The 18717-nt window shown below is 43.6% G+C and overlaps 2 protein-coding genes across 2 annotated transcripts in view; one reads left to right on the top strand and one right to left on the bottom strand.

Moving 5' to 3' along the window:
- LOC147336505 (uncharacterized) overlaps window positions 1-18717 on the top strand; it is a 462456-nt gene that overhangs the window by 166360 nt on the left and 277379 nt on the right. The gene's annotated exons all lie outside the window — the stretch shown is intronic.
- On the bottom strand, window positions 5163-18188 carry LOC147336512 (focadhesin-like). Its single transcript, XM_086285483.1, has 5 exons — window positions 18146-18188; window positions 7749-7850; window positions 7525-7652; window positions 5515-5641; window positions 5163-5400 (listed from the first exon to the last, which is right to left on the bottom strand). Exons 2-5 carry the CDS (start codon window positions 7815-7817, stop codon window positions 5233-5235), a joined length of 492 nt encoding a protein of 163 aa, XP_086141609.1. The 5' UTR covers window positions 7818-7850; window positions 18146-18188; the 3' UTR covers window positions 5163-5232.

Raw genomic sequence — 18717 nt, forward strand, 5'->3', positions numbered from 1 at the left:
ATGTGCTTTGTCGTGTATCTGACGGACAAACACCAAACCAGTTCCACATCACTGAAGTTGCAACATTTTTACAAACCAATTCTGGTTCATCTGATTCACTCAACAATCGGCCATGTGCGTATGAAAACAAAGGCACTGCGCATGCGCGTTTTACTCATATTCTATCGCGATATTTCATTTTCCTATCGTTGCCCAACATTATACCGGTATTACCGTGAACGGTATAATATGGCCCAGCCCTAATTGTGACGTTGGTACTGTAAAGCTCAGCAAATGTGGAGATCTGACTTTCAAAGGGAACACGCACACATCTCGAACTCTACATAGCTGACTTACAGCTCTGGTTTTCAATTGTTCTCATTGCTCAGGAAAACAACATGATTCTTTCATGTTCTTCAATCTCAAAATGATTTCGCAGCCTCTCTTACGACGTCTTCAACTTTCTGAACCGACTCAAAGTAAAAGTTTATAAACCAGGGCTGTGCCCGTTTGTTTACAGGCTCAAAGTGATACTTTAAGAAGATTTGTGGTAATAATGTTTCTGATCATTTACACAAAAAGATATTTTCGGCAGCATTTCTAAGTTTGATTAAATGAAGGGCATCCCATGATTGCTTCCAATGAGCTACTGTCACTGATGACACAGCGCCGTTTGCAGCAGCGTGAAAGTGGCACGGCACTGCAACACAGAATAAGTCAAATGTAGTACAGAAACAGTCGTAGTTTGGCCTGGAAACTTTTGTTAAACAGTAACTAAAGTAACTTAACCTTGTGACTTTTTAGGAACCTGCACAATATTTTCACAATAAAACTGAAGACTCTCTTCTACCTGGGATGTTGGGTCATGAGTTGAGCTTTTTAACCTGCTGCTTTGGTCTTGCACCATGTACTGTATCAGTAACTTTCATCCACTGTTTGCTCTTCCTGTCACATGACGTCCTTCAGCCACACTTGGTGGAGTCATTTGTTTACATTTGGGTCACACACAGCCTGACTGTAGCGCACAGTTTTTTCACCTGAAGGGCTGAAACAGGTTCTTGCATATGTTGCAGAGCACTGTGATTGTTGGAGGTTCCTGAAGTTGCTCCACTGCAGACTGACACATGTGGCTCTCACTCCCAGACATGCCCAGGCTTGTCTCTTAATTGCATGCACTAGGGATTATAACCACCTGGTGTTGCTATAGCAATGATATCTCAGTACGACAGTTTTGTATCACGTAAGAATTTGTACCAGTATGATTGCAGACAATATGATATACACAGCTAGTTAATGCTTCCATTTTACAATAATAAAGCTTATGGTTTATATTAGAATATGTAGGAGGGATCACTCTCCTCAGCCTTCCCGGGAAAGTCTGTGCCAGCGGGCTGGGAATGAGAGTTCATCCACTGCAGGAGCACGATGTAGAGTGGCTACATAAGATGCAGGTTCAGGCATACCAGGCAAATTCAAGGTCTGGCTATACCAGCATGGTATAGTACCAAGACTCATTGGCAAGTCCTGCATGGGGCGTTAGGGACTCGGGCCCACCCACTTCCAACAATGGGCAATAGCTGAGCCCTGGCTGAGGAGAGGCATGGTCCGAGCTACTAGTAAGCTAACATAAACTAACCAACCCAGTGACATCACATGCTGATGTCGGTAAACGTGTTATATAAACTTAAACTTTAAGCACTTACTTCTTAAATCGAGCTGCACAGACAGCGTTACCTTTGAGAGCAGGGCTCAGTGGTGTAAATTAGCCTTCATACATGTAGCGTTTCATGTCCACTTTAATGATAACAGCTAATTATCTCAAATCGTGAGCATGTTAAATTCCCACCAAGCAGGTTAACGATTATGGTAACTGTGTAACACTTCAGTTTTCTTTACATTGGACTTTTGCTGAGTGCTGTGCATTGTTGTGAATGTCAGCTACATGTGTCGTAGTGAGGAAAGAGGTTGTGTGTCTGCCTGTGTGCAGGGGTGCTGCATGTCAGCTGGAGGCGGTGAAACAACACTGTTCAATATCGATCCTGCTGCTAAGGAGCGTTTAATCCAAACAGTGTAGCAACCTTATGACAACCATACCACAGTCTCTACAGGGCACACAATAAGTGTTAGGCTACCACTGTGTACTTGGTGTTACGCTTGCATGACAACAGACTGTTGGATGCATTTGCTTTCTTTGATTTCTACCAGTGAGTGTGATAAGTTTATGTCAGCTGGACCTAAAGTGATGTTAAAAACACTGTTTAAGCTTCACACTGCCAGACTGAATACTTCCACCTGTGTAACACAACAGTTGGACTCACTATAGTCTCGTCACATCCTGACATCACCCCAGCCCTGTCCTCTGTGCATCGTGGAAAGTGACGATGGGAAAACATTCAGACACTTTGTGCTCACGTTAGTTTTCCTCTCCCAGATTCTCCCAACAAGCAGCTGAAGATCTATTAGGATAATTGTTGTTATCACAGTTAATATTCCAGATTTATCTGATTACATCTCAACACCCCACCACCCACCCCCCTTTGTCCTGTGCTGTTGTTGATTTGTTGAAAAGAAAAGTCATTAACAAGTGAATTAAATTCTTCTACGGTGCTGCTGAGCACACGCATGTGTGCGAGGCGGCTGTTTGCTGGTTTGCTGAATGGCACTGAACACATGTGCCTGTACAGTTTAAATCAACCAGGACCATAATGAACCCTGACTCCAACAGACACTCAGGATCCACCTGCCCAGTAAGTCACCCGCTAACTGCAACTATCAGAGCCCTGACCTTCTGCAGAGACGAGTCACACTGAACACAGCAAGTGTCCCTGCTCTCAGATACAAAACCTGCCTTTAAAAGTTCAGAGTAATGAAATCAGCAGTTCTGATTCTAGAATTTGTAGTCTCACACACTTGTACACTTTTGTTGTTTTGGTTCACATCGGTTGATATTCTGCTGCAAACAAATAATGAGAACATTTTATAAACCTTTGAGTGTCCATCAGGATCCTGTAGAAACAGCTTCCATCTCAAACACTAAACATCATTATTTACATTCTGTTTATTTATTTTTTTAAAGTCCCTCTAGCACAGATTTCTTTAGCCGAATGTCTTTCTGTGTCTTCCATACAAACATTAAACATGCAAACACTCAACACAGCAACACTGAAAGCATTTGAGTGTAACTTTCATTCAAATCAAACTTTATACACAATTACAATAATGGAAAAAAGACAATTTAAATAGTAATACACAACAACCACAGCAGAAATAAATAAAAGAAAACCAAACACAATCCAGACATGAATACACAAATATATTTAAATCTATATATTTATACATTTTAATATGATGTAAAAGAAAACAAATACGAAACCTATCAAACTACCAATATATAAAAAAACAAGACCAGAATCAGAGAGACTTTATTTATCCCCAAGGGCCAATTAACATACAACAGAGCAGCATGACGTTGAAGATAAGCACAATAAAAGTGAGATAATAAATACACAGAATATACAGTTTTAAAATTACACAGTTTTAAAATTAAAGTGACTGAAGGTGAATAAATAACTGTAAGTGACTAAAAGTGAGTAAAGTGTTGGTAGTATAAGAGTGTAGTTTATGTTTCTGGTGTGGGAAATGTTCTTATCAGCTGGAGTTAAAAAGCAGAGCTGCTTTGGGGACAAAGGTGGCGCTCCTCCTCCTCTCAGTCCTGCAGGAAATGCAGCGGAGGCGTCGCCCAGAGGGGAGCCATTGAAATGCAGGGTGAAGAATGTGAGAGGGGTCGTTGATGATTTTGGCTGCCTGTCTAAGGGCCTGTTGATGAAAACCTGCCAGAGTTCTGACAGGCAGGCCAATGATTTTAGAGCACACTGATGCTGCAGTCTGTTCCTGTATGAAGGCTGAGGGAGTGGGACCAGCAGCTGATGGAGAAGGTCATGATGCTTTCCAGGAAGGCGTAGTAAAAAGTCATCATGATGGGTGTGTCAGAAAGGGTTTTATTGCCAAATGTTGAGCAGGTTTACAACATTAGGAAATTGCTGCGGTGCTTAGTGCAATCATACTGTCATAAATGCTTAAATAGATATAAAAATAAAAATAAGAATAAGAATTAAAAGTGCTAAGTAGATAGATATATACATGATATATACATGAGTGCAGGTGGTGATCAATGCAAACATGGAATGATGCAGTGACACAGCGTAGGGTCATGTGTTAGTGGTGGGAACAGTCATATGGTTATTGTTCATGTGTCCGACAGCAGAGGGGAAGAAACTGTTCTTATGGCGAGAGGTTCTGGTGCGAATGGACCGGAGCCTCCTGCCTGAGGGGAGCAGGTCAAACAGACTGTGTCCAGGGTGAGAAGGGTCAGCTGAGATCCGAGCTGCACGCCCCAGTGTCCTGGAGGTGTACAGGTCCTGCAGAGATGGGAGTCTGCAGCCAATCACCTTCTCAGCAGAGCGCACAACACGCTGCAGTCTCTGTTTGTCCCTGATAGTGGCTCCAGCGTACCACACGGTGATGGAGGAGGTGAGGATGGACTCGATGATTGCAGTGTAGAACTGCATCATCGTCCGTGTTGGCAGGTTGAATTTCTTCAGCTGCCTCAGGAAGTACATCCTCTGCTGGGCTTTCTTAATGACGGAGGTGATGGTGGGCTCCCACTTCAGGTCCTGGGTGATGGTGGTACCCAGGAATCGGAATGAGTCCACAGAGGTGATGGGGGTGTCAGTCAGGATGATGGGGGGGAGTCTATCAGATGTCCTGTGCTAATACGCCATGTTTGGTTTTGGCCTTTGGTCTTGTGTTTGTTTAGATGCAACTTTGCAAACCTAAGCTGTACTGCCATATCATTGTTAGAGAGGAGGAAAGCTTTCCAACAAGCAGCACTGCATGGTCTAGGATTCATCTGCTGGGACGGCCACTGCTGCACTGTGTTGAATCCTCCAGAGCAACAAATTAGCAAAACTTCTGTTTTTAAAAAGATGCTCACACTCGCTGATCCATTTATTAGTTACTGTGAAGTCTGACCAGAGCAGGACTCTGAGGACTGGACCCTCACACGTCTGTACTTTGTGCTTCTACCCAGCTTTACATTGATGTGCTAACTTTAGCTACCAAACACAGTGATGTAGAGATGTGACTCTACAGTGAGGTTAGAATATACAAACAGCTGGTGAGAGTCCTGTTTACAGACAGAACCACAGAGAAAAACATAACCTGGTGGAGTTCCTGTGTCGCTCTGTTAGCTCCTCAACACAGAGCAACATGAACGTTACGACGCACCTCGTACTGCTCTGATTTAACTCTGAGCTGAGGCACCAGAGCCAAAAGCTCAGCGATGGCTTGAACCACCTCTGGCTGTGAGTGACAGCTGAGCTCAGGCCAAACAGTTCTCCATGCTGAGATAATATCCACCACCTGAGAAAGAAAGATTTGTTTTAAGACCAGAACTTTGGAAAAGATTCAAAAGTTATGATCCAGAAAAATGATGATTCCTGAATTTAAAGAGACAAATGGAGACAGGCGAGGTACCTCTGCTCGACACAGCTCCTGTAGTCCCTGCAGAACGAGAGCAGCCGGGGTTACCAGGTCTGGTCTGTTGCACTGTTTTAAAGTGAGTGAAATGGCAGCCACCATGTCCCCTGCATGCTGGTAAGGCCTGGTTAACACACACATCAGCGTGAACAAAGTGGGAAATGTGTTTCTTCTAATTTTGTTACCATTTTTATTTAAGAAAAAAGCATTAAAAGTGCCAGGACACGTGTAAGTAAGTAAATGCCAAACACAGCTTCTTATCATTGCAAACTCTTATGGCTGCAAATGTTTTACAATAAAAGCAAACGTAAGCATTTGTTGTTGTTGTTGTTTTTGTTGTTGTTTTTTTTTTTTTGACAGACATGAGTGAGGGATAGGAAAGGGAGAAAGAAAGAGGAAGGAAAGGAAAAACAATGTTACATGTTACAATGTTAAACAATACAAAACAAAAAAAATAAAAATCTCCTGGATCACCTGTTGAGAGAAGAATAGAAAACAAGCAAAAAAAACCAAAAAAAACAAAACAACATACTAAACACAACACCATCGCATTAATCTAGCTTAGTGTAAACAGCAGTAAATACTAAATATTCAATGTTGTTGTGCAGCACGCAGGACAGATGTGCTTCGAAGTAGCAGCCAAGAAAGGTGTAATTTAAGTCCACGAGCAGTGAACACCTGTGTGCATACCTGTGTGGATCAGCGTGCTTGTATTCCAAAGGTTTCTCCATGTAACGATCTGCTAGGGAGTGTGGGGGGGCCACAGCCCCGTCCTCCAGGGTATGAAGCAGGTATGGAGGAGATCAAAACTCCAGACATCCAGAGGCCCCCAGAACACAAGAGACCATGGAAGACCAACAGAGGGGCAGCCGCGCCACAGAAGCCAGGGGGAGTTGCAGTGACGCGCCCGTGAGCTCCGCCGGCAGCCAGCTGTGCCTGAGTGACCGAGCCCCAGGCCGAGAGGCCGGGGGCACCCCACCTCCGAAGTGGCCCGAGCGAGCCCCAGGTTCCAGGCCCCAATAAGCGGCCGCCAAGGAGTGAGCCAGTGTGTACCTGGACGCCCACCCCCAGACACAAAGAACCACCAACGCACCGATACCTGAGGGAGTCCGCCACTGGCAGGGGAAGAAAAACGTAAGCATTTGTGAAAACAACGAAACAGCTCAATGATTTGCTAAATTTGTACTGTAGCATATATCCAGAGGGTTTCCCAGGTTTTCACTAATGCTGCTAAAAAAGCTGCATGTACATGTTAGCAGGCGTAACAGGCCCCGGGAGGATGAACAGTGTGCACCAGCTGGTTAGAACAAAGGAAATAATCAAATAAAATCATCGTTTTATTTCATCAACACACATAAAGGCCATAAAGGCCTGGATGCAGTTTGTGGAGTTTATATGATGAATATAGTTTGGATTAAAGTTAAAACTATAAAGTTATGGCTCACTTGCTTAGAGTTGTATTATATGGGAAGCAGTGCTTACAGACTGACATAGTTGGATTTCTTTTGCTTCAAATGTATGCTTTTATTTTGATAGTCTGGCAGAGACAGGAAGTTAGCTGCCTCTCAGTCTCTCTGTTTGAACTGAACTTTGTAAGACTTTGATCCTTCTGGATTCAGGCACGTGTAGCTGCTCTGGACATTTGTACGGAAATATTTAAAACTGGACTCCTGCTGATTTTTGGAGAAACAGGGACTCAGTGGAGCGTTGAGCTGAGGCTTCATTCACTGCAAAGCTACAAAGTGCATTCATTTATCTTAACAAGCAAAGTTGATGTGATGTGACTGAAAAAACAAATATTTCTATGTTTCTGAACTTTCATCAGCTTGCTGAGCAGAAACATCTATGAAGAGTCCAGTCAGTGATTATTACTCATTAGAAGGGAAGATGAAGAATCCTGGTGTTGGAAGCTCACACTGTCTGCACTGTGCATGCAAAGTCCACTGAATGAATGAACCAGTGAATGTAGGAAGTGCCCACTGTTTCTGTAAGTATGGGAGGACCCACCTCTCTCTGCAGATGTCCCTGACACAGGCGGCCCTGGCCAGGATCTGCTCCCACTGGGCGTCCCTCCCCAGCACCACCCTGCTGTCCTGCTGGCTCATTAGACGCTGCAGCTCTGGGTAGACCCGGTCCTTGCAGACATGACCAAAGCAGCACACAATCAAAGACAAACAGAAGCTTTGAACACATGAATATGACATTTATAGTAATGCGTTATTATTGCAAACCTGTTTTTTCCACAGAGCGGTCATGAGGCGCAGTCCCACTGCTCTCAGCTTGGGGGAGCCGGCCAGCATGTGCAGACTGTGCAGCACGATCGGGAAGCAAAGCTGGAATATTACAGCACATAAGATCAGAGCCAAGTTTACAAGAGAAACACACGGTTACAGCTGAAGAAGGCAGATGTTAGACGATGACTGCTGGTTTGGAGAGTCCAGCTCACTGACAGAGTGCTTTATACTACAGAGCACTGCATCTATCCCACACAGAGGCTGCTGTGGTGGAGTCCAATCCCAGCTCCTACAAACTGGGTACAAGAAACACTGTGTTCACACAGAGAAAACTGTGTGGAAGACGTGGGAATTTCTCTTTGTTCCTTTGTCAAAGTGCTAAACATCGAGAGGGGAACATTTCAGTTATGTGCACAAACTGATTTACCAACATTATCCACACACAGTGCCCTGCTAATGGTGCTAATATTTAGCACAGTTTGTTTAATGCAGTGTTTGATTTGTTGCTCTTGATATTGTGCCATTCATTTGTGCACAGAGATGGCATCACAGAGATTTGATGGACATCAGTCTGATCTCTGCTTTTACACTGATAAACCTCAAAAACACATCTGTGTTTATTAGGTTCATTTCAGGACCACAGACAGCGCAGGACGCTTTATGTATCTACATAAACTCAGCTGCATTTGATGTGACAGACATGAGCTGTAGATCACAGATACACACACCCCATCAGCACAGATGTGTTAGTGGTGCTGTTAACACCAGCTGGAGACATTTACAGTTTGTTTTATCCCTCAGGTGTTGTCTAAATACAAGAATGTATGTGTAGGTAAAATACAGTGGGTTGCAAAAGTATTCGGCCCCCTTGAACTTTCCCACATTTTGTCACATTACAGCCACAAACATGAATCAGTTTCATTGGACTTCCAGGTGAAAGACCAACACAAAGTGGTGCACACGTGAGAAGTGGAACGAAAATCATACATGATTCCAAACATTTTTTGCAAATCAATAACTGCAAAGTGGGGTGTGCGTAATTATTCACCCCCCTGAGTCAATACTTTGTAGAACCACCTTTTGCTGCAGTTCCAGCTGCCAGTCTTTTAGGGTCTGTCTCTACCAGCTTTGCATATCTACAGACTGAAATCTTTGCCCATTCTTCTTTGAAAAAGCTGCAGCTCAGTCAGATTAGATGGACAGCATTTGTGAACAGCAGTTTTCAGATCTTGCCACAGATTCTCGATTGGATTTAGATCTGGACTTTGACTGGGCCATTCTAACACATGGATATGTTTTGTTTTAAACCACTCCATTGTTGCCCTGGCTTTATGTTCAGGGTTGTTGTCATGCTGGAAGGTGAACCTCCGCCCCAGTCTCAAGTCTTTTGCAGACTCCAAGAGGTTTTCTTCCAAGATTGCCCTGTATTTGGCTCCATCCATCTTCCCATCAACTCTGACCAGCTTCCCTGTCCCTGCTGAAGAGAAGCACCCCCAGAGCATGATGCTGCCACCACCATATCTGACAGTGGGGTGTGTTCAGAGTGATGTGCAGTGTTACAGGACGCACTCGATGACGCAGACTGGGGCATGTTCAGAAACAGCTCCGACGATGACGTCAACGTGTTTACGGAAGCGGTTGTGGGATTCATCGGGAAACTAGCGGATGATACCGTGGAGACAAAGACTATCACAACGTTTCCCAACCAGAAGCCGTGGGTGGATAAAACCATCCGCGACGCTCTGAGATCCCGCACCGCTGCCTACAACATGGGACTCATGACGGGGGACATGGACCCGTACAAAGCCGCGTCATATAACGTGCGGAGGGCGGTGAAAGAGGCGAAGCAGCGCTACGGGAGGAAACTAGAGTCACAACTCCAACAGAGTGACTCTAGGAGCCTGTGGCGGGGACTAAGGACAATAACGGACTATAAAGCACCAACAACCGGTATGACGAACGCGGCCGTGACTCTGGCAGACGAGCTGAACACTTTCTATGCTCGCTTCGAGGCTGCAGCTAAGGTCTCCAACAATGCTAGTGTTAGCGGCGCTAACGGCTGCAGACAGGAAGATACTGCCAGCACCGGAAACGTGCTCGTCATCTCCGAGCATGAAGTAAGGAGAGCCTTCAAGAGAGTGAACACCAGGAAAGCAGCAGGACCAGACGGCATCCCAGGTCGTATCCTAAGAGACTGCGCATACCAGCTAGCTCCTGTGTTCACTGAGATATTCAACATCTCTTTATCTCAGTCGGTGATCCCCACATGCTTCAAAGAGTCCATCATTGTTCCTGTCCCGAAGAAACCCCACCCTGCTTCTCTCAATGACTATCGCCCTGTAGCCCTCACCTCAGTAGTGATGAAGTGCTTTGAACGCCTGGTCAGAGACTTCCTCATTTCTTCACTACCAGACACACTGGACCCACTACAGTTCGCTTACCGTCCAAATCGTTCCACAGACGATGCCATCTCTCATCTCCTCCACACATCACTCACTCACTTGGACACTAGAAGGGGGAATTATGTTAAAATGCTCTTCATAGACTACAGCTCTGCATTTAACACCATAATTCCCTCCACACTCACCACCAAGCTGGAGCATCTGGGACTCAGCTCATCTATGTGTCAGTGGATCTCCAACTTCCTAACTGGCAGACCACAGGCAGTAAGGATGGGCGGACATGTCTCAGCCTCCACCACTCTCAGCACTGGAGCCCCCCCAGGGGTGTGTTCTGAGCCCCCTGCTGTACTCTTTGTACACATATGACTGTGTGGCTACTACCAGCTCCACCACCATCATCAAGTTTGCTGACGACACCGTCGTGGTGGGCCTGATCTCTGATGACAACGAGACGGCCTACCTGAAGGAGATTAGGAATCTGGAGAACTGGTGCCAGAGGAACAACCTCCTTCTAAACGTCAGTAAGACAAAGGACCTGATAGTGGACTTCAGCACTAAGCAGGAGAGGAACTACCAGACCCCCGTCATCAACGAGTGCCCAGTGGAGAGAGTGGACAGCTTCAAATACCTCGGAGTTCACATCACGCAGGACCTGTCATGGTCCTGTCACATCAACACCGTGGTGAAAAAGGCCCGACAGCATCTCTACCACCTCAGACGCTTGAGAGACTTCCAACTGCCCTCCAAGGTGCTCAGGAACTTTTACTCGTGCACCATAGAGAGCATCCTGACGGGAAACATCTTAACCTGGTTCGGGAACAGCACCATGCAGGACAGACGAGCTCTACAGAGGGTTGTGCGGTCAGCTGAGCGCACCATCCGCTCCGAGCTCCCTGACCTGCTCTCAATCTACAGCAGGCGGTGCTGGACCAAGGCCAGGAAGATCGTGAAGGACCTCAGCCATCCCAACAACAGACTGTTCTCTCTGTTGAGGTCAGGAAAGCGATTCCGCTCCCTGAAGACCAACACAGAGAGACTGAGGAGGAGCTTCTTCCCGCAGGCGATACGGTCTCTCAATCACACCACCACACAGTACTGACCCACACATATGGTTCTTTCACACACACTGGACTTTCTGGACATTGTTTTTGCACAACACTGGTCACTATATTCTTCATTTCCGGTTAATACTTGTACAGCTGCTGTTATTGTGTATATATTTATTTATATTTAGATTCCTTCATACATTCTTATATAGTTCTATATTGTGTATTGTGTATTTTGTTGTACAGTTATTTTATTTTCAACTTTAATTTATATATTTATCTTATTCTTCCCAGTTAAATTTACCCTTCATTCTAATTTGTGTTGTACAGTTATTTCATTTTTAACCTTAATTTATATTTTATTCCTTCCTAGTTAAATTTACCCTTTTTAATTTTTCATATTTATTTCCTATCTTATTCATAGCCTTTTCCTTTTTTGTTCTCTTTAGGTCACGAGCAGTTGTCCAAGCATTTCACTACATATCGTACTGTGTATGACTGTGTACGTGACAAATAAAATTTGAATTTGAATTTGTTAGTTTTCCACACAGAGCATTTTGCATTTTGGTCTCATCTGACCAGAGCACCTTCTTCCACATGTTTGCTGTGTCCCCCACATGGCTTGTGGCAAACTGCAAACGGGACTTCTTATGGTTTTCTGTTAACAATGGCTTTCTTCTTGCCACTCTTCCATAAAGGCCAACTTTGTGCAGTTGTGATGGCATGCCACACATGGTAAGCTCCACACCTCACCACCCGTTGATTCACTTTAGTTTAATTTACAGTCACTACTTTAAAATATTCTACTTATTGTTCAATATTGTTTCTTTATTAAATGTATTTATTTTTCCATCACACCTTCCAATGTTTATATGGCGTGCACTAGTGATGGCCCGCTTGAAGCTGACGCTCCGGAGCGTGTGTCGAAAAAAACAACACACTGGTTCAGAAGCACTGTGTCGAGGCTTGCTTCGTTTGGCAAAAGTCACGTGGCCAGTGACGTCCGAAGCTTCATTACGCACGTAACTGCTTCGGTACCTGATTCAAACGGATATAAGGAAGTGAATCATCCACTGGATTCGTGGAGTGTGTTGATGGTGACAGATAGCGAAGAGGTGATCATTCCACTGACAGATATGGAGCCAGCGAGGAAGAGAGGACGTTATGGCGTGTGGGAATATTTTGAGTTGAATTTGCTCAATTCATTTTATCTGCCGAAGTGAAAAACCTGAAATGTCCAAAATCATGTTTTCATAATGTAAATATCATTACAGCATATGACTTTAGGAACACTTCCATGTGAATTAAAGCTGATGAAGACTACAAAAATGTATTTGACACTATACGTACATTACATTGCTACAGTTTAGAAAATCATTTTGTTTATTGTTTTTGGGTGATAGTCTGCAGGACCCAGGAATACCTGCATATCTACCAGCTTGCAGTGTGGTTCCTGCACTCCACAGCCTCTTCTATTCCATGCAAGTGGATTTTCTCCAGGGCAGGAGAAACTATTTCTAAGAAAAGAAACCGACTCAGCCAGCACACAGTAACACTAATCCTCCTTTTAAATGTAAATAACAAAAGGGCTACCTGACATAGATCATGTTTTTACTTTGCAAGTTCTTGATTAGGGGTGGGTTTTGATTATCGCTTTTCTGATTACAATCCATACTAAATTGAATAAAGTGATATTGATTCATTAAAATCCCGTGTCGATTTGTAAATTAACGTTATTATGCCTGAAACGCCAGCATCTCAGGTTAAACCTCACAACATGTCGTCAAACACCAAACAGCTAAAACAGTAACTGGGAGCAGGTTTACGGATTCTGCATACAAACGTAAACGCAGAGCGCGGACCCGACGCGTCAGAATCAGATTTTGGTGTGTCGTCGGGTCCGCGCTGTGTTTGCCTCTTTTTTTTTCGCTGGCTTCTGCAGCTGCAGGTTTCATAACTCTCTGTTTACATCTCTAATTAAGTCTCACATGTGTCAGCTTTCTTTTAATAGATACGAAATTATGGATATATACTGTTAAATGATCAGAACTGTAATATTTCTGACTGAGGCAAAACTTTCCAGATTCCAATCAAATTGAATCGGATCCTGTATCGAATCAAAATGATTCTACAAATCGGTAACAATGCAGCCGTACTCAGCTTCCTAAGCATTTTCCCTTTCCAGTTCACAATCAATCCCACCCCTAGGTCAAAAATATGTATAGGGCAATTGGCCTCATCTAATATTTTGTATGAACCTGTCCAGCTGTCCAGTGATTAAATGACAAGTAGATGGAGGCAGGACTCCACAGCAGGGGCATACTGCATAATGTGCTGTGCGTTATCATATATATTGCTCACTTATTGTATTTACCAACATCAAGGAGTTATCAGCAAAGAAAGGCCACACCATAGTGCATGTTTAAATAGGGAAAGTTTATTGATCAAAATGTATTACGCAAATACGCATTACATTTTTTTCAGCCCCCCAATCGAGAAAACAAAATCAATTACATGTTCAAAGCAATGGAACGGTGGCCCAATATCAGAGAGAACTCCACTCTTGAGTGAGCAGTGATGATTGAGCAGTCCGTTTTATTTTGCAGATTCAAGCTGCTCTTCAAAATTTTCACCACCAGATGTCACCGGAGAGGACTGTGTTGAAAAGCTTCGAGTAATGAACCGTTTTTCAATACAAGCTTCAGTGCTTCGGAAAGCTTCATTTGGCCATCACTAGCGTGCACTAGTGATGGTCCGCTTGAAGCTGAAGCTCCGGTGCGTGTGTCAAAAAAATCAACACACTGCTTCTGAAGCACTGTGTCGAAGCTTGATTCGTTTGGCCAGAGTCACGTGATCAGTGACGTCCGAAGCTTCATTTAGAACCTAACTGCTTCAGTATCTGATTTGATGGTTTATAAGGAAGCGAATCATTCGCGGGATTTGTGGAGTGTTTTGATGGTGACAGATACTGTTAGGGTTCCTGTGTTTTGTGTTTTTGGTTATTTGATTTTGTCATTTCATTATATTCTAGCTTTGCTTTACGGGTTTTTCTTAGTTAAGGTCTTCTGGGTGGGGTTTGGTTAGAGTTTTAGTGTTTTGGTTTTCTGTCTGTGTTCCGTAGTTGCTGTCTTCCTTGTCTGCTGTATTTCCACGTCCAGTTAGTGTCTGTGTCTGCCCTGGTCCCACGTCTCTGTTCCCTTTGTAGTGCCTGCATGTGAGTCTGTGTCTTTGTTCAGTCTGTGTTATGTGTTTCCTGTTTTACTTTGAAGGTCCCTGTCTTATCTCAGTGTGTTCATGTTCATGCATCATGTTTTTAATTTGCAAGTTCATAAGCATTTTCCTTTTCCATTTCACAATCAATTCTACCCCCAGGTCAAAAATATGTCTGGGAAAATTTCCTTAATATAATATTATTTATAAATACACCTGTCTAGCGATTAATTGCATAAGTGCATGGAGGCAGGACCTCACAGCAGAAGCATACTCCATAATGTGTTTTACATTATTATATGTATATATATGTAAAGTGGTATTTTTCAATTATTGTATTTACCAACATCAAGAAGTCACAAGCAAAGAAAGACCACACCATGGTGCATGTTTAAACAAGGAGAGTTTACTGGTTAAAACTATGTATTAAACAAATAAAACACATTTTCTTAACCACCAAAAAATACACGTTCAAAGCAACACAACGGAGGCCCAATATCAGACAGGATTCCACTCTGTAGAGTGGGCAATCATAATGAAGCGGTTGGTTTTATTTTGTGGATTCAAGCTGCTCTTCATATTTTTGGCCACCAGATGTCACCAGAGAGGACTGTGTTGAAAAGCTTCGAGTAATGAACCGTTTTTCAATACAAGCTTCAGTGCTTCGGAAAGCTTCATTTGGCCATCACTAGCGTGCACACATATTAACCTTGCAAGGTCAAAGTTCCGTTTTATGTTATATTAATACATCTTTTCTTTGTTTGAGTTACCTGGGGGTTGGCTTCTCCTCCTGTCTGGCAAAGGTGTGGCAAAGGGCTGGGAGACCTGAAGTACCACTGACAGCCTAATTGGATTGCACCACATGCTTCATTGCCTGGGGGGTGTTTCATGTGTGTTTAATTGTTTTGAATTAGTTGGTTATATGGCAGCCATCTTGTTTTCCCCCGTGTGTGTCATTTGGTTTAGCTAAACCGGTATTTAAGTTCCCCTGTGTGTAATTTCATCAGTTCAGTTTGTCATATGGTTGTTTGAGGTTTTGTTAATTATTATCTTGAGTTTAGTTTATTGAGTTGACCTCTTTTATTAGTCTGCCTGTTTAAGTTTTGGCTTTGTTAAATATATTTTCATATTTTTGGGTCAATAAAACCTAGTGATGGGCAGATGAAGCTTCATGAAGCACTGAAGCTTTTCATCCAATTGGTTCATCCCAGCGCAAAGCTTCTTAAAGCTTCATTTGCTCTAGTAGGACATCTACTGGACGTAAAAATATTAGTTGGCATGAATTTGAAGAGTGTGGCCTTTTGCACACAGCCTGTAAATGTCAACAACAAAAGGAGTGTGTAAAACATCTATATTGTAGTGATGGCAGTATACTTTGTATATTTATACTGGCAGTATGGAAAATGATAATTTGGAAATGTTTAAAATGGAAATGATCATTTACTGTGAGGTGAGGTGTGGTTGGGGTGTGGACAGTAGTTGTGCTTTTGTAACATTGAGGTATGGACAGCTACACACTGAGGCGTCAGTCCTGCCCACATTTTATTCTGTAAAAACTAAATTTTCACTGCTTTTATGGCCTTTTTAGTGGGGAGAACATAGCTAGGATTTAATGATTTAACAAATCTTTTGAATCCTTTGTCCTCCACAATGCTAAATGGCTGGGAGTCCTCAATCACCATGCTAACCAGGGGCCCGTTCTTCGTACGTCGCTTACTACATCCAAGATCAAATGACATATCTAAGACCAAATCATCGCGCTAACCGTGAGCTCGCTAATCCGGTTCTCCGAACACACCTGCTGTTGACGATTAGTACAGCTGGATGAAGTAATGTGAGATCACTGGGTGTCGTAAAAGGGGCTACGCATCGATAGTAGAAACATTGATCGGCAACCCTCTGATTGGTCGGCGAAAATGTCGAAGGAGCGCGCTCGGTATTTTTTGGCAGCAGAGCAAGAACTCTTGAGTGAGGGATTTCAGGAGTTTCAGAGTTTAATCAGAACGCAAGGGAACACTGCAAAGGCTGCAAAAGCAAGGAGAGAGGGCTGGCAGAAAGTTGCTGACAAATTAAACTCGTAAGTAATTTAATAATAACAATAATAATGGAGTGGATTGATATAGCGCTTTTCAAGGCACCCAAAGCGCTTTACAATGCCACTATTCATTCCCTCTCACATTCACACACTGGTGGAGGCGAGCTACAGTTGTAGCCACAGCTGCCCTGGGGCAGACTTACAGAAGCCAGGCTGCCATATCGCGCCATCGGCCCCTCTGGCCAACACCAGTAGGCAGTAGGGTAGATGTATTATATTACACTATATTATCCAATATTATATGGCATTATATTATATTATGTTACATTATATCCCCTTTCACATTAGAGCCACAACAGGACCCACTAGAACATGGGCACAAGTAAAAGTGAAATATAAGAATATTCTACAGAATGGTAATATTTATCACTTATATTGCTTTTAGTCTCTTGAAAAGAGACCCTGAAATAATCTGTTTGTTTGTTCATAACAGCAACCAAGAAAAGGGCAGAGCACAAAAAAGACAGGTGGTGGTCCTGCACCCCCTCGTCAACAAGTTGGTTAAGTAAATAATACCCTCACGGGAATATCGATATCTCTCAATGAGCACACTGTCGCGCTGAGCTAAAGGATCCTGTCTGTCCCGCAATATACGCTGGATTCTGAGGACTCTCCTTATCAATCTTGCACCTTCCGCAATGGGTGGCTCGCGTAAACGGACAGGACATGGCTGCGACAGACTTCCCAAATCCACCTTCGCTTTTATAGCCGTGGTCTCTCATCTTGATTACACGAAGTAATTTACAATTACTACTCTGAAATATGAATTACATCTGTAATAATCACATACATGTAATAGAATGTTAATAGTACATTTCCCTTTTTTTAGGAAATGACCTGTATGTATCTGTGTGACATCAATAAAAGGATCAAGTGCTGCATTATCTTTAGTTACATTGATGTTATTTATTTATGGTGAAACAGTGGTGGAATATCGCTGTTGCTTTCGTATAAATGAAGCGGACATACCTGCGTGGCCGCGATCTAATCCTGTTTACATAAAGTAAACCTGCTCCCGAGCAGGTTTACGCTTACGGCTCTGTTGCTATGACAGCAAGTCCCGGATGAGCTTCGGGGAACCGAACGATCCAAGATCACGCGAAATCGTCAACAATCAAATCCAGCTAACTTACTTAGCGAGGTACGAAGAACGGGCCCCTGGTCTTCATCTATTTGAGATTGTTCTCCTGAGGAAAGACAATAAAGACAAAGCACAAATATAAATATCACACACGTAACTTATTACAGCTGTATAATATTGTTATATCATTTAGTAACATTACTGCATGCTATATTATCATGACATTTGATGGCTCACCTGGTCTTGCTCCACAATCGGTGTTCCCCTTATTCTCATGCAAAGCTCTGTAGTGCCTAAGCATGGATGAGGTGTTGTTGTTATATCCCAGCTCCCTGGCACATAGCAAACACTTCACCTTGTGCAAAAGTACAGACATCCTCCTGGATGAAGAAAAGCTCCTCAGACTACATGACCTGGATGACCCCACAGATAAAAGCTCACATGTGTGTATGATGGACTAAAACACACTGTGAGCGCTCAGATGAAGTAGAAAGGTGCTGCTGATGTTCCAGCCCCGTCTCCAGACGCTCACAGTCAGTACAGGTTCTTCTTAGTCGTACCTTATGAGTGCCGAGGTTTGGCAGGCTTGTGAGAACAGCGTGAGCCAGGATTCTTTTCTTTGGTCAGTTTGAACAAAAGAAGCAGCACGAGGGGCGGGACCTGCAGAGGGAAACACCCACATCAGCAAACACACCAACCAAACATTAAATGCACTTTGTCAGACCGTACAGAGGCTGCATCACTGACCTGTACGTGCACACAAACTGACAGCTTCACAGGATGTTCAGCATAAACAGATAGAGCAGGGTTGAGTCTGCCCTTGTGATACTAAATGTGTGGTGCCCATCTTGTACTCTGCAGTCAGTTAAAGCTTCAAAGATCACACATGAAGTCCTGACACTTTAGTATGAGACAGGTTACAAATAAGGAAACAGTGAGACAGCATCACGGTCCTTAGACACACCACGCTGCTGTGCAGTGTCACAGCTTAATTACCACCACACACCTAATGGCACTCCGAGCCTTAACTGTTGCAGAGTGACCGCTTCACCTGCACGGCCCGAGAGCGAGAGGGAGGGGCAAAGAAAATAAAGCTGAGCGATGACACGTTTAATGCTGTCGAGCCAAAAAC

The sequence above is a fragment of the Aulonocara sp. 'chitande type north' Nkhata Bay genome, linkage group LG3, assembly GCF_057382095.1.
Source record: "Aulonocara sp. 'chitande type north' Nkhata Bay isolate Kocher_YH1m ecotype deep benthic linkage group LG3, A_spYH_male_GT1.1, whole genome shotgun sequence".
NCBI lineage: Eukaryota > Metazoa > Chordata > Actinopteri > Cichliformes > Cichlidae > Aulonocara > Aulonocara sp. 'chitande type north' Nkhata Bay.